Consider the following 16205-nt stretch of genomic DNA (forward strand, 5'->3'; position numbering starts at 1 on the left):
GTGTTTTCCCATACTTAGGCCTTGCCTACATAGGAAAGGGGTTTTTTGGTATAATCAGAGATGTGAATTTAAACCGATCTAGTTACCCAGGTTTCACCCTTGTGTGGACACACTCTTCTAGGCTAAAAGGGACTTGTAGCAGTTTAGCTCATGTTGCTCAGGGAGGGGTTTAAGCTAAACCAAAAAGGCCTCTCGTGCCCCAGAATGAGAGTGTCCACACGGGGGCTTCGCAGTCCAACACCACCCGTGTCACTGGTCGTGCACTCTCCACCTTTCTGCCACCTTTTCGGTTTTCTTTCTAATCCTCTCCCTAATGTTTTCATTTAATTCCCCGCCCCTTTGCTCCTGATTGGCAGCTGTTTAAATGGGCCACAAATCCAATGATCTAGGAATTGCCAGAGTGGATCACACCCGAGGTCCCTCGAGCCCCGTATCCCGTCTCTGGCAGTGGCTGGCACCAGGTGCTCCAGCAGGAGGCGCAAAAGTGAAATCCTGGACAACCAGCCCCTGGAGGACGTTTGTCTCTGAGTTCGTGGCTGTTTGTGTCCCTTGTGTTTGATGTCCCTGGAAGTTCAGGCTGAATGTTCAACCCATGCTGCTCAAGCGGATTATCTGGTGCCCAATGCTGCTCTGTATATCACGGAAGAGCTGACCCGTCCTACATAGGAGGAGAGAGGCGCTGGGCTGGCTTTCAGGGCTGACTCTCTGATCCTCTCCAGGTCTCATGGAGGAGTCCAGCATTGAGGGGAGATCGGGCAGATGCTGAAAGCAGAGACTCCTCATCTAATTTCAGGAGAAATGGAAAACAGCATCAGCTTGTGCCTGTCAAACTGCCCTGAGCTGCAAAGTTACAGGAGCGAGGGAGTGGCATCATCCGGGAGAATATCAAGGCACTGCTGAAGCCAGGGGTTAGGGCACTAGCCTGGGATTCAAGAGACGAGATCCAATTCCCTGCACCCACAGGCATCCTGGGTGGCCTTGGGCATGTCCCTTAGTTCCTCCGTGCCTCAGTTTCCCATCTGTACAATGGGGATAACTACCCTGACCTGGCACACGAAGGGTGAGAGGCTGAATGCATGAGAGTGAGGTGCTGAATCCTCGATGCTGCCCCAAATACTGACGCTGACCCTGTGCATAGGGGTGTGATTGCAGTGGAATTGGGAGTGGGGGTCTGATCTGTGCTCCAGGCCGAGCTCTGTTCACGGCAGGACAGCTGCTCCGTGTCTGGGAGCTCAGGGAGGTGTGCTGGGCCTTTGGCACTTTGCCCTAGGACCACTCCCGGGTCCCCTTGCAGCGTGCACGGTGGGGTCTCTCTGCGCTGGCTCAGTTAAACCCTGTGGCCTTCGTGGCCCATGAGAACAAGGACTGAATTTCAAGGGAGATGATGACCATAGCCCCAGTCACCTGACTGCGGGCGGGACCGGGCAGGGCTCCATGCTGTTGGTAAGTGCATTGAGAAGAAATGAAACGAGGGCGGGGGAGGGACGCGACGGCTGAGGGAGTTGGTAATGGAATTACTAGGTTGTCAGCTCTTTGGGGCACAGACTGTCTGTGTTTGTACAGCACCGAGCACCGTGGGGCTATGGTCTGGATTGGGGCTGCTAGGCACGACTGCCATACACACAAATATTAGGTCACTTGTCCGGGAGTGACCAATGGGCCAGGAGTTGCCAGAGACTCTGTCGGGGCAGTGCAGCGAGTGGCTGGCTGGCTGATTTCCAATGAATACGTGTCTCCATTGTACAGTCTACCCAAGCCGTTTAGGAAGTGCCCCTCACAGGCCGGGAACCTGGACTCACCCCTAGCGGTGGCCCGTCCCGGCCCCGGGGTAGGGGCACAGGATGGGAAGGTGGGCGAGCGGTAATCCCCAGAGAGGTCTCAGCCTCGGCCCAGGCTGTCCTTGCCTGGCATCAAGGGCGCTGGGGAGGGGGTGTGTGAAGAGGGTTTTTTCTACCTTCCTCCTCCGCTGGCTAGAAACTGAAACCAGAGCTCTGATGGGAAAGAGCCCCCGGGACAGCAGCCGCTGTTTGTTCACAGCCTGGTTTCTGTTGACTTTGTGCTGTTTATGACTAAAGGACACACCACGGTGCCCAGCTGGTACACGTCTGTCGCTGGCGGCCAGAGAGCAGGGACAGGCGCTGCGCAGCAGCTGAGCGGCCGGGCCGCTCTGATTCCCCAGCTTGGACAGTCCAGGGACATGTCCTCCCCTGTCCCCAGCCACGAGCTGGCTGTATCGTCACCCGCAGCCCTCCACCCTGCTTTCCTTAGGGACGCGGTGACCGGGTTTGCAAGGGACCCATCCATCGCCCCTGCAGACTGCAGGGCTAGCCAGTGACTGTGGGCATGAGCAGGGCCGGCTCCAGGTACCAGCTTGGCAAGCAGGTGCGTGGGGCGGCCACTCCGGAGAGGGGCGGCAGGTCCAGCTATTCGACGGCAATTCGGCGGACGGTCCCTCACTCCCGCTCCGAGCGAAAGACCTTCCGCCGAATTGCTGCCGCAGATCACGATCACGGCATTTATTTATTTTTTAAGCTGCTTGGGGCGGCCAAAACCCTGGAGCTGGCCCTGGGCACGAGAGGAGAGCCTGTTACCCGCACAACATTTTACTATTACTCGCTCACTCTAGGGGCACCCACCCTTACCCCATTCCTAGGGCTCAGGTGTAACCTTACTCTCTAGGGCACCCACCCTTACCCCATTCCTAGGGCTCAGGTGTAACCCTATTAATTCAGGCACCCGGCCTTACCCTTCCATGGGCTCAAGCGGAACCTTACACTGCGGGTTTGCGGGGTTTTTTACCAGTGAAAGAGCCTTGCACAGTAATATCCTTAACCTCTATTTATTAGCAGTCACCAGACAGAATGCACATGCTAAGCTCACCACTCCCAATAAGGCAGACAGACGTTTCCTGGTGGCCAGTCAGGATCAGGTCGTCTGAGGGACTCCAGCTTCTGCGCGGTGGGGTTGGCAGGGTGCTGAGGTCTGGGAGTTCTGATCTTGGGCTGTGTCCTGGAGTTGGTTCTCAAGAACTTCCTTTTGGCCCCCAGTTTATGTAGTGGAGCTTGAGTCCTGCTTAGCTGTACCTTAACCAACCATTTTACTAAATTACTAAATAATTTTCTAACCGCTCCTAACCTATTGTAAAACCATTCTCGAACCAATCATAGCCCACCACCTTCATTGATTTACACCTAGCAAAATTAGCTATGCAACAAACAAACAATCAAAAAACCAGAGACTAGACAGATAAACAATAGAGAAATGGGGATCCTAAAGGCAAAACAATAGAAGTATAGATTTTACAATCACAACTGTTGAGAAGTGATTTCTCGCCAGACAGAACGCCATCAAACAACGTTTTCTTGAAAGGAACAGATCTTAAGCTGGTTAGCTGGTGGTGGAGGTATTAACAGCCCGAGATGACATTGTTTTAATGTCATTTAGATGGAATGTGAGGATGTGACTTTCTGCTTCTTAGCTCCTGCTGCCTTCCCAATATGGCCACAGACAAAGGCCTCAGACCTTACAATATGGCTACAGGAAAAGGCCTTGTTTGTCCTTCCAAGCCTGTGCCGCTGGGCAGCCCCCGAGCACCCCCTTTCCATTCACCCCTGCTGCAGCAGCCGGCTCACCTGGAGCAGCTCCCTGCTATGTGCAGGGGCGCTTTGTTCCAGCTGCCTGCCCACCCCGCCAGGGGCGTCTTTCCAGGTGTCTGTCTGCCGTGCTAGTCCCCACAAGGAGCAGGCAAAGCACAGCCTAGAAGAATGGCCTGTTGTCGTCCCACCCAATAATTACATGGGAAATCAGTCGGTGCCCGTGGGGCAGGGAGAAGTGGCTCTTCAGGAGGTCCGAGAGGAAGCAGCGCAGCAGTTTGTATTTATGTGAAATAAAAACAACCTGAGTCCACTGTCCAGGTCCGATGCTAGAACGTCTCACCCCCGTGGTGGTGACTGCGTAATGCAGGACAGCTGATCTGGGCGCCCAGCCCTGGCATCTAAAAGCAGGCTGGTGACAGGAGCTTCTCTGCGGCAGCACTATTCCTCGCTTGGTTACCGTCCCATGGGGTCTCTGTTCCAGCTCAGCACCGCCGAGCGGAGCTGCTCAGCGAACGGCATTTCCATCCCACGGGGGCTCGGACACGTCCGAATTCCCCTTTGTCCCCAACTGGGATGAAAATTCAAACTTTTCATATTGCCTCTGAAATGGAAATTCCGGAATATTTTGTTTCTGAAACATCCTCATTGGAATGTTTTGTTTCAATAATGTCAAGGCATTCTAACCTAGTACAGTATATTCAATCTATACAGAATGGTAAATAGCTATATTAATAGAATACAATTACATTTACAAAAAAATCGTCCAAGTGAAATAAGGTCACAATGAGCTATTCCATTTCAATGCACGTTGTTCTGAAATTTGTCGTTGCTTTGAAATCAACCTGTTCCCATGAAACGTTTCGATTTCAAAACAGCATTTTCCAGTGGGAAAACTGTTCCATCCAAAAATATTGACCTGCTCCACCTAGGAGAATAGGAACTGCCAGACTGGGTCAGACCCCCTGGCCATCTAACCAGGGTCGGCACAACCCATTAGGTGACCTAGGCGGTCCCTAGGGCACTACAATTTGGGGGGCGGCGACCGCGGCGGCATTTCAGGGCGGGACCTTCCGCCGCCTAGGGTGGCAGAAAAGGTGGCGGCGCTCCTGCATCTAATCTACTGTCCTGTCTCCAGCAGAAGTCAGAGGCTTCCAAGGAAGGGGCAGAAAGCCTGGTAATGGGGGATTTTCTAGACTAACATGCCCATGGATCAAGTTCCACCCTCCCCCAGCAGTTAGTGGTGGGCTTAGGGCTGAAGCAGGAGAATTTTAAACCCTCTTTCTTTTAGTTTCTTTTTTTCAAAATTTCCCCCCTTCTTTCCTTAATGGATCTTCTCATTATCCCTGTCATTGTGAAACCTGCTCGTAAGACTGGAACGCCAGGAGAAACGTTCTTATTGGCCGACGCAGTAGGGAGCCCTCACATTTGGTCCATCCTTGATGCTGATTGGATGAGAGGGTAGCTACGTGTCATGGCACAAAAAGGCCAGTTTCTCTTTTCTTTTTTTTATTCACTTTTGGGGGATGTTGCTTTTCCTTTACGCTCGTTGCAGAAGCAATGGCAATAAAAATGCCCCTGCTGTGACTTTGAGCCCAAAGGCCCACCCCAGCCCCGCCCCAGGAGAGCAGTCCCCCGAGGTGGTGCTGGCTAGCTCCGAGCTGTAGCAGCACTGCGATTTCTGAGCTCTGGTGGTTTGATCAGCAGCCGGGAATCTGGAGGGTGAGTTGATGGTTAGTCACTGACGTTTAGCAGCATCATAGTGTTGGGTTTGGCTTTTTTATGATGCTCAATAAAAGCAGACATTGCTCCAGCTGCCGGAGGAACATACATCGTGCTTGGCTTTTATTTAAGCCCACGCCACAGGCTGCTGCCATGCGATCTTGCAACTTTATCTTAGGCCAATAACACGGGGCGTTACTAATGACCGAGGCATGCAGCCCTCAGGTTGGCTTAATATTGATCTTTAACGACCTCTGCAGCACGCTCCGTGAGCACGACTGGCGTGTGACCCTCACTTGTCACCAGCCCGAGGACTGTAGTGCCTCGTGATCCTGTCACCATCCGCTGAGTCCTGCACTCCTGTGCGGCTGCCCTTGCTGTGTGGATGCCCTCCTGGATGGAAGCAGGGGGCACTGCCAGGCACAGGGTGGGGTAGCTGGTAGGAGCTCCCTGGTGCACTGGCAGGTGGGCAGCTTACATGGGCTTGAGGGGGAAATGGATTAATTAAGGTGGGCTGGGGAAGATGGGAGTGGGGAGGAGGAACTCCGCTTGCTCCTCAAGATGGCTTGGGTAAGCAGTGCTATGCTACCCCTCTGGGCCAGGATGGTGAGAGCTCCCCCTGGTGGTTGCCTGCTTTAATCCCCAGGATGGTACTGGCTGTATCCAGGAGCCAAAAACCCAATAGTCTATTCCCCAACCCTGGCCTCTACTCACCTCACCCAGAAGAGAGATTTAGCTGAGGTGCTGGCAGTCGTGAGAGGGTAAAATCGGTGGGAGACTCCTTCAGAGGGGGCTTTCTGGCGCGGTTACAGAGAGCTCAGTGAAGGGGCAAACCAGTGTGCTGTTTGTTAAAGTCTGACGTCACATATACCCTGAGCCGGGCTGGGAAGTCGCAGAAATCAGAGGACCTCAGCGCTGTTAGGTTAGGGAGAAAAACCACCTCGGCAGGAGGCTTTTACTGCGCTCTCTGGGCCGGTTCAAGTCATGATGTAATTTACAAGGAACAGCTGGTCTGGTGGCCTTGGTGAGTCTGTCTGCACCTGGGGCGAACTGTGCCAGAGCTCAGGGTGAGACGTGGGGGCGAGGTGCCCCAGGCTCGTCGTCTCGTTAGCCGTTAAACTGCCCTGAGCGGATCATAAGGCGGCACAGATCGACTAAGCTCTTTGCTACAGCGGCTAGTAAGTGGTGAGCTACAGCCGAAAGCTCTGCTAGAGATGTGTCCAGAGCTCAGCAGTGGTCTCTGTGAGCACTGCCAGGCTTATGGGTGAACGCAGAGCTGCAGAACAGGATGGAGTCCCTATTGTGTATGCTCTTCTATAGCGCTCATCAGTGTAGCCTCTGAGCTTAGCCTCACAACCTCTGTCATTGTCCCCATGGGGAAGCCTGGGTGACCTGGCCCTGACCACAGATCTTGCAGAACCCAGATCTCCTGATCCCAGTCCTGTGTCTTACCCACAAAACTGCTAGATGTTCCGTTGGTCCATGTTGGCTGAGTAAAAGCCCCTTAATGCCGTTCCTCTCTGGACTAAGCCAGAACATTGTTCCACTTTGGCCGGCATGGGTGGGTTACGGCTTGACAGCACCAGCCAAGCTGCTCTCCCTCCCCATCTCTGTTGTAGCGCAGGCTGAACTTGTGGCTAGCGATTCTCCCGCAGTGGCTCGGATGTGTTTTGCATAGGCAGATACTTAGTCTGGCTGTAGCTAGGATTCTGTTTCTCATTTCTAGCAAGGACAGTAACATCTCCATGTTGTTGTTCCACAGGGTAAGGATGGACACAGCCGTTTTACCCCATCCACGGTGCTTCTTGTGAAACTCATTCTCACTTGGATCTCTCCTCTCTTCCTTTTCCTAGAGGAGTCCTGTCCACGGAGCTTGGACTGCACGCTGCAGAGAAGGGCGTTCTGCCCCCCTGGTTCCCATGCCTGTGGCCCCTGCCTCCCGCAGTTTGTGGAAGATGAACACGGAAGATGCGTCCAGAGGAAGTGGTCCTCCACTGGTATGTGGGTGTGCAGCAATGGGCCTTCCTGCTGGCTCCGTGTAAACCCTTAGTCTGCACTCCGCTCTCGCCCCCGACTGTAAAATTCTCTAAGTTGCCTTGAAAGCAGGGATTTTTATGGGCTTAACTGTGAATTAAAGTGTATTGCAGAGGAGACGTACCCTGCAGGCGTTGGCAATGATGTAGGATCTCTCCCCTGCTGCATTAGTGCTCCAACACATGGTAGACAGCTGGCTAAATTCTGCTCTCCGTTACAAAGTGCAGCTGCCCCCTCTGAAATATCAGGGGCCGTGCAGCTCAGCTCTGAATCGCCACCTCCCTTGCTGCATTACGTTACTTAGCACAGAAACCTAGTTCAGTGTGTCGCTGGATGCCGAGAGAGAACAGGAGGTGTCCGGTAAATGGCAAGGCCCTGTTTGTCCCTGCTCTGGGCATGGTAGCTGGGAACGGAAGTAGTCTGCCAATCATAACTAGACGCATCAATCCTGGGAATGTATTAGTGGCAGTGGAAATTAGCCTTCAGCATCACAGAGCCTGGTCACTCTTGCTAGAGCTCTGGTCTGTGTTACACAGAAGGTCACACTAGATGATCACAGTGGTTGAGCCCTGAGCTCAGAGCACAGCCCTGAGCACAGGGGTTGGACACCGCCCCACTCCCCCCTCTCTCTCCCCCCCCCCCCAGGTTTGAACAACATACGCAGCCAGCGGGGAGAACTCAGCTTTAGAACCCGGAAGGCACAATTTCCTGTAGCAGGTGGTGGGTACAAGAGTGGTGCGAACTCCTATTGATGACAGAACAGTGCCGGAGGGGTGTTCTGCTGCTCCCCTTTGTAGGTTTCCTTCATCAGCTGTCACTTATGTATTGTGCATGAGGCCCTCCTTAGCTCAGCGGCAGGCAGGTGTTGCATGCACACGGAGCTGCTCTTCGTGGTGAACTCTGTGTTGCCAGAGCTTGAGGTTTGAGCAGGGACTATTGGGAGCGGGGCATTTTCTCCTTCTCCCCGGACTGAGGCTGCTTTGCCGATCCCTGCAGCCGTCAGCAAAGTTACAAGAGGTACATTTGCTTTACTCTTGCCCCGTTGCTCAGCACAAGCGGTCAGCCTGCATGATCCTTAGGCAGGGTTTCCTGTTTGGAAATGGGACCTGTCCCTTGCAGAGCTCAGTCTGATTGTTCTGGGATGGGCGTTTGACGGCTGTCTCATTCCGTTTTGGATTCGATTGGTTTTAAAAGCTGAGCTATAACTGACGTGATCTTTTAAAAATATATTTCTGGAGGTGTCACCTGGTGCCTTAATGCTTCCCCCAGAGGAGGATTCTGGGCGATTTCAGGCTGTGGCCACCTAGCCCTGCAGACGCTGCACTTCTACGCCCTAAAGCCTCCCGATTTTAATCTCTCGAGCGGCGACAATTGCTACAGCAATGGAAGGGTTTCCCATCACTGTACTAAATCCACCTCTCGAGAAGAATACTTCCGCCAACCTACCGGCGCCTACAGTCGGGGCTTGGCTGACCGTTCTACGTCACAAAGGGCAGGACGTTTTTCACAGCCCTGAGCGATGTAGGTAGGCACACCAGGGCCAGGAGTGGCGAAAGCTGCATAAAAGTGGGGGGCCACCGGTGCCCAAACCATAGCCCCGCCCCTGAGGCCCCTGTCCCCAAGGCCCCGCCCCTCCTCCCCAAGGCCCCACCCCTGTGCCGCCTCTTCCTGCCAAGATCCCGCCTTCCACTCGCTCCTCTCCGCCGCCTCCCCCTGTCGCTCGCCTTTACGGCCGATAAAAAGTGATGGGGCCATGACCCCCTGGCCCCCCTTGTTCTAGTGCCCCCGGCCATGGCATAGTCACTGTTCGTACTGTCATCCATCTCCATCTTCTGCCTCCTTGAATGTCTCACCCACAGGGCAATGCTGTTCCCCAGCTCTTGCAGTGGTTGGCTCCCAAGGTTATTGGCCCTGTCTCCCTGCTTTGCTTTCTCATCCCTCTGATTCATTTCGCACACTGATTGTTGACCCTTCTGGGAAGCCGAATGATGGCATCATATCCTGACGACAGAGGACCCTGAGCTCTTCGTCTTTGCCCGGCATCTGTCTGTGCCACTTAAAACCAGCCCGGTATATTATCCTGGCTAATTGTTATTGGGCTCTTAGCAAACGCCTCCAGGGCCCATTAATGCAGTGCCTCTGGGGACCCACGTGCAGCCAGCCTGGGTTTACTGTCAGGGTCATGGGCGCAGAGAGGAGCATTGACGTCAGTGCTGTAATTAGATGGTGGGACCTGGCGGGCTTGGGGCACTGCCGAGCTCGCAGAGAAGGGACTGCGGGGAAGGTGAGCAATGGAGGGGAATGGCAATGAGCCTGATGGACAGCAAGCAGGGGAGGTGGCGATGCAGCGCCAAGCCCACAAGCAAAGATCGAATGTGAGGGAGGTTAATGATGTTGGGAAGGGAAGCGGATGGAAGTGTGACCAGCCAGTGTGCATCGGTGTCTGCTGAAGAGGGGAGGGGATCTACGGCCTCCCTTACTTATAGGTTCAAGGTTTGAGCTGGACCAGTGGAATCCAGTAACAAATTCTTAATTCTCCACGTGCTGCAGAATTATCCACTGGAAAGGTGTCGGGGGGTGTTGTCCAATGGACGCTGGCAGATTTGGCAGCTGGTAGAATGTGCTATCTAGGCGTGCTCCGGATGGATTCCCCTAAGCTCTGCCTTGCCTACCGTGACGTAGGGTAGTGCCCTGCCCCTTAACGCCTGGGATATCTGCAGGCCAGGCTTGCTTACGGTGAGAATCAACCAAGCCAGGTATGGGCGATGCTGTTGTAGCCGATGGGGCAGCACAGGTGTTGCTGGGGTCAGAACCAGGCGAGTTGGGTTTACAGCTGGTTGGCGAAGGTCCATCTCTCCTTCCACACACTGTGTTGGGCTTTGTTTTGATTGGAACCCCATGCCTGAAAGCTGGCTAGCAAAACCAGAAGAGCTTTTCAGGCCGGGAGCTTTTTGATTTTTCTGCCCAGGTCAATTTGAGTTGGAGCCGCTCTCAGGAACAGTGTGTGTCTTTAGACCAGGCTAAGTTGTTTCTGGAAGGGTTGAGTTTTGCAGCAGCTGTATCAGGAGGTGGGGGAGGAGAAGGTGCCCTAGGGCAGTGCTGCAGAGGTGGATGGATTAGAAAAGGCCTTGCTTTGAGCTGGCCCTAGTCAGTGCGAGTGTTCAGCTCTGCTCTTTAAAGGCATCTTATGGGAGTCTCCTCCAGTGCAGAAGAAAGGAACCTATTAGCTGCCACTGCTAAAGAAACTTCCCGAGGGTGTGAAAGGAGATGTGAGTTAGCAGCTCGTGCCTGGGCCTTTCCCAGCGTGCATTCCCACAGTCCTAGCACGAGCCCGGCTGGCTCCGTTAGTTCTAAGTTTAAAAGCCTGGCTGTCGAGATGAGCCACAGCGCAAAGTCTGATTAGCCCCTTTGTACAGACTGTGGGTGTGACTGTGATGAGCCTAGTAACAACCAGAGAACACACCTAGGGCTGGGTTGTAATGGTCACGCAGTGACCCCTAGTGGCCAATTAGAGTAATGCATAAATGGATTCCCGTGAAGCAGGAAAAACGAGTCCTTATGGCACCTTAGAGACTAACCAATTTATTTGGGCATAAGCTTTCGTGCATGGAGTGAAACCTATTCGGGTATTACAGCAGGTATATATATTAGAGCACATGAAAAGATGGGAGTTATCTTACCAAGTGGGGGGGTCAGTGCTAACGAGGCCAATTCAAACAGGGTGGAAGTGACCTATTCCCAACAGTTGACAAGAAGGAGTGAATATCAACAGAGGGAAAACTACTTTTTGTAGTGACCCAGCCACTCCCAGTCTTTATTCAGGCCTAATTCGATGGTGTCCAGTTTGCAAATTAATTCCAGTTCTGCAGTTTCTCGTTGGAGTCTGTTTTTGAAGTTTTTTTTGTTGAAGAATTGCGACTTTTAGGTCTGTAATTGAGTGTCCAGGGAGGTTGAAATGTTCTCTGACTAGTTTTTGAATGTTATAATTCTTGACGTCTGATTTGTGTCCATTAATTCTTTTGCGTAGAGACTGTCCGGTTTGGCCAATGTACGTGGCAGAGGGGCATTGCTGGCACAGGATGGCATATATCACATTGGTAGACGTGCAGGTGAACGAGCCCCTGATGGTGTGGCTGACGTGGTTTCCCAAGCTTCTGACAGCTCAGTCCCATCCCCTCTACCGGGAAAACGAACCCTCTCACGCCTCAAAATGGTCTTTAAAGGCCTGCGCACCTTAATACACAAACATTCTGCACCTCCCAGGGCAGGTGCACCCCACGCTCTGGGGAAAGGGCTGGCCTGAGGAATTGCAACGACTATAGCTGTTACCCCGTGTACAAGAGGGCGTGGGAATAGGCTGGTGTAACTACTGGTCTGTGTGGCACAGTCCTCCATTCTCATTGCTTTAAACCCGGCAAAGACATGGCATTCTACCATGGCTGCATCTGTGCAGAGGGCCAGCTGCCAGGAGAAGAACGTCATTCGGTGGATGCAGGTAGGATATTTAAGAGCAGGTCTGCCAATAAAAGCTGCCCATTTACAGAAGACTAATAATATGTATAAGCTACTGTAGTACCTGTGTGCAGGTGCATGAGCAGCGTTTGTATGTTTGCAGGATACACTAATTGCTCCTGACATGGATACTCTTGCTATCCCTAGAAGAACTGACCCTAGACCTTTATAGCACCACTCTGCTCAGCAGTCTGGAGTTTGGTGAGCTGGGTGCTGAGTTGCCATCACTTCTGTGTACGTTAGAGCCTGGTTCATTTGCGCTTTGCTGATCTGCATGCCCTCTACCTCCCACGAAATAATGGCAGCATCTCCCTCTCTCAGGAATTATCAGCCTCGGGCAGACAGGAAGGGTCACGTAGGAGGAACAGGAACTCGAGAAAGAGACCTCATCCTTCCTCCTGCCAGGGCGCTGGACAGTCTAACCCTTCCTCAGGCTAGAAGCAGGCCTTTTGAAGGTGCGCTCGGGGGTGATGCACCAGATCAGAGACTGGATCCTTTTCATCCCGTCTATCACCGCTCTACCCTGCGTGGGCCCATGTTACACTGGACCGTTGGATGCTCTGCATGGTAGAAACGGGATATTCACTCCAATTCTCGGCCCTCCTGCCCTTCCACCCCCTTCCCCGTCCCTCTTAAGGGGCCCCTCTCAAAAGCAACTCCTCATACAGGAGGTGCACTCGCTGCTCCCACTAGGAGCAGTGGAAGAATTTCCTCAGGACTACAGGGGCAGGGGCTTTTATTACCGGTATTTCCTAATACCAAAAGCCAAAGGCGGGCTAAGGCCCATCCTAGACCTGCGTGAACTCAACAAGTTCATGAAGAAACTGAAGTTCCGCATGGTCTCGTTGGCCTCCATCATCCCTTCCTTGGATCCCCGGGGACTTGTATGCCACCCTCAACTTGAAGGACGCGTACTTCCATATAGCAATAACATCCCACAGAAAATACCTCAGGTTTGTGGTAAGCAACAACCACTCCCAGTTCACAGTCCTCCCGTTCGGTCTGTCAGCGGTGCCCCGAGTATTTACCAAGGGCATGGCAGTGGTGGCCGTGTTCCTGCACGGGCGTCAGTTCCCGGACCTAGACGACTGGCCGATCAAGGGCCGCTCCAGGGCTATAGTGGAGGCACAAGTCGAATTCATCATGGCAACGTTGGACGCACTGGGCTTTCTCCTGAACGTGGGGAAGTCCACTCTGTCCCCTGTTCAGCGGATAGTTTATAGGGGTGGTTCTGGACTTGACCCAGGCCAGGGCGTACCTGCTAGAAACGAGGTTCCGGGCCCTGGGCGACATCCTTCGGAGTCTCAGGCAGTTTCCCACCACCCCAGCTCTTAATTGCCTGAGACTCCTGGGACGGATGGCTGTCATTGCAAAGCTGCCAAATCAGCGGAGCCCCGGGCTCTGGTGGTTTTGATGGCAATTCTACCTGTGCTCAGATCACTGGCTGTTGGGAACAGAGGGAACCAGGTGCAAACACCAGTGTCTGATGGATCAAGGGCATTTAATGCTCCATCGCCTGCCAGAATCCCCTGCACACCCGCCCACCTAAGAGGGGGGCGCGTGTGTGGGGCAGCCCTGTAGAGCTGGAGTCCTGGCCATTGAGGGAGACAGAACATAGGAAGTGGGGCGATGGGTGAGCAGCCAGACTTCACCTCCTCCTGTGCTGCCCCCTGCTGGGGGAAGTAAATACTGCAGGCTGTAAACAACTGGGATTCTCCTTCCCCTTTATGACGGGAAGGGAAGAAAGATGTAAGCAAGACCCATGTGTAAAGCTCCCACCCATCAAAGCCCATTCTTTGCGATCCATGCCCAGCGCTCCCACTCCAAAGGGCTTTTGGCTCATCTCTCTAGCCCCTCGTCTGTGCAGCGCCAGGGGCTGGATGCTACTTGGCTACGCTCAGCCTAAGAACACACTGCCCAACTGCCCGGGGAAAGTCCTGTGAGAGGGGGCCAGTGCAACAAGGCCACCCCCAAGCCCTTGCAAAAATATTTCCGAGCCCTTCCGTGGCAGACCAGTAGCTGCCGTGATCTGTGACGGGCATGAAGGAGTTAAGCGGCTGTTGTTGTCTGGAATTCTCCTAGTCGCTGTGGGTTTAATCGATTGCAAAAGGCTTTTACTGCGTGGTCTGCTCTGCTGGCATTTGGTCTCGCATCTGGACTGCCGTGTGCAGGGACGGGGCGTCTCAGCATAGGAAACGGCTTGTGGTATTAGGCAGCCGAGCTGTCTGTTCTCGCTTGCTAGAAGAGCAATAGGCAACGCTCAGTGGAATTAAACAGCAACAAATTACAAACCTCAGGTTTTTCTTCTGCTCCATATAATTAACATGTGCTGCTCCCTGCTGTGCAGTGCTGCAGGGTGGAGGGGGGGGGCAAGGTTAGGGAGGCACTGAGACACTTGCTTGAAGAATGATCGTCACAGACCAGCCGAAAGGGCAATGCGGAGTCGGTAATCTTCATGGTTCAGGCCAGAGGTTATTCCTTTGCTTGGGTCAGGAGGAAATTTTCCAGCCTTTTAGCCCTCGCCTATCCCACGGGAAATATTCCGGAGTGAAGAGGTTTTTTTTCCCCTTTGGGGTTAGTATTCCTGACCTTTGGGGGAAATGTATCAAGTGAGAATTCTGTTCTTTGTACCACCCTGTAGATTGTCTCGTCGACCCTCGGGTTTAACGGCGTCATGTGCTGAGATGGTTCAGGTTTTGCTGGGTAACCGCCAACCTCAAAGCATGTGAGTCGCTTGAGCTGTCCCCTTTTCCCCAGCCGTGCCTCTTGGTGCGCAGAAGGCTTTGCGTGCCTCGGGAAAGGGCTGAGTTCTCCCCAGACGCTTTGTCGTTTGGCGGCAGAGCTGTCCCAGGGGGTGGTTGTGGGAGGGAACAAGAGCTGGGGCGCGGCGTGCAGGAGACAGGGGGTGAGGGGGGCGAGTTCGCTGTGCCACGTGCTGGTTCTAGCCCCGCCGCTAGTCGAGGTGGCGTTAACGTTTCCAACCCCTAATGTAGGGGCCGCGACAGGCCCAGGACATAGTCGCGGGCGCCTTTAGGAGATGATCCGAAAGCCCACGTGGAGCTTTGAAATGTGCTCCCTCAGTGAGTTGAAAAAGGGGATTCTGGGAAAGGAGCGAGTTTGTATCAGGGTTTCAAAGGAGAAAAGGGTGCTGGGGGGGAGGGGTGGTTACAGCTGCAGCATCAGAGCTCCCCACCAGGCCTTGATCGCCCCCTCAGGACCCTTCACGGGCAGGTTTCGAACTGCCCTGAGACGAGCCGGGAAAGTGGTGGTCTCTGTGGCTAGTGGGTCTGCACTGGGGTAACAGCTCTCTGGCTCCTTCGCTCATCTGCCTCCTAGCAATGCAAAGGGATGTTGGCACCCTTAGCCCGCTACCCGCTGTCTCTGGGGAGGCAGCAGGACGACTCGTGCCCTGTGCTCTGGTTTCAGCGTTGGGAGTTTTGCACATTGTCCATAGTGTCCCGGCTTGTTTCGACAGGGTCTTTGGAGTATGTTTTTCAGTAGAGATGCAGCCTGTTCATCTCCGTCGCCATAGCAACCCTGCTTTGTGTCTGCGGGTTAGCAAACAGCAGTGAGTGGGTCTGGGGTGGGCTGCGCTGCCCACGGGTTGGGAGCTCCCGGCAGCTGTTTAAATAACAAGTGAATCCCGACCTTCAGTCTCCGCGTTAGTGATGTCAGCAGCGGTTGAGGACGCAGAGCTGTGTCAGCGTGTATGTTCCCTGGTGCTGCGTGGCGGGATGCAGTGCCATGTTGGTGGGGGGTGGGGTGGATGCAGTGCCATGGCGGGGGGGAATGCAGGCCTGGGTGGGCATGGTGGGGGGGGAGGTAAGATGCAGTATCATGTTGGTATATGCTCCCTGGGGCTGCATGGGGGTCTGTGGATACAGCGGCGTGGGGTGGGGGCAGATGCAGTGCCGTGTGGGGTAGGTGCAGCACAGTGTCCGGGGGGGGGTGTGGATGCAGCGCCGTGTCGGTACGGGGAAGGGGGGTGGATGCCGTGCCCTGTTGCCATACTCTCCCTGGGGCTGCATTGGGGTCTGTGGATACAGCGGCGTGGGGTGGGGGCAGATGCAGTGCCGTGTGGGGTAGGTGCAGCACAATGTCCGGGGGGGGTGTGTGGATGCAGCGCTTTGTTGGTACGGGGAAGGGGGGTGGATGCCGTGCCCTGTTGCCATACTCTCCCTGGGGCTGCATGTGAACTGGCTGTGTCTGCGCTGTATCTATATGATCCAACCTGCCAGGAGAATGCACCTGTGCTGAACTGCCCTCTTCCTGCAACAGTCTGCATTGCTGACATGATTCTTCACTGGGTCAGTCAGAGCTGTCTCCAGCGGTCTCTTTGCATCC

The 16205-nt window shown here is 54.1% G+C and overlaps 1 protein-coding gene across 1 annotated transcript in view; it reads left to right on the forward strand.

Moving 5' to 3' along the window:
• Window positions 1-16205, forward strand: part of NPDC1 (neural proliferation, differentiation and control 1) — a 110962-nt gene that overhangs the window by 61569 nt on the left and 33188 nt on the right. The window contains exon 2 of the mRNA XM_065572700.1: window positions 7169-7312. Coding sequence (XP_065428772.1) covers window positions 7169-7312 — 144 coding nt within the window. The remainder of the gene's footprint in view (window positions 1-7168; window positions 7313-16205) is intronic.

The sequence above is a fragment of the Chrysemys picta genome, chromosome 18, assembly GCF_011386835.1.
Source record: "Chrysemys picta bellii isolate R12L10 chromosome 18, ASM1138683v2, whole genome shotgun sequence".
Lineage (NCBI taxonomy): Eukaryota > Metazoa > Chordata > Testudines > Emydidae > Chrysemys > Chrysemys picta.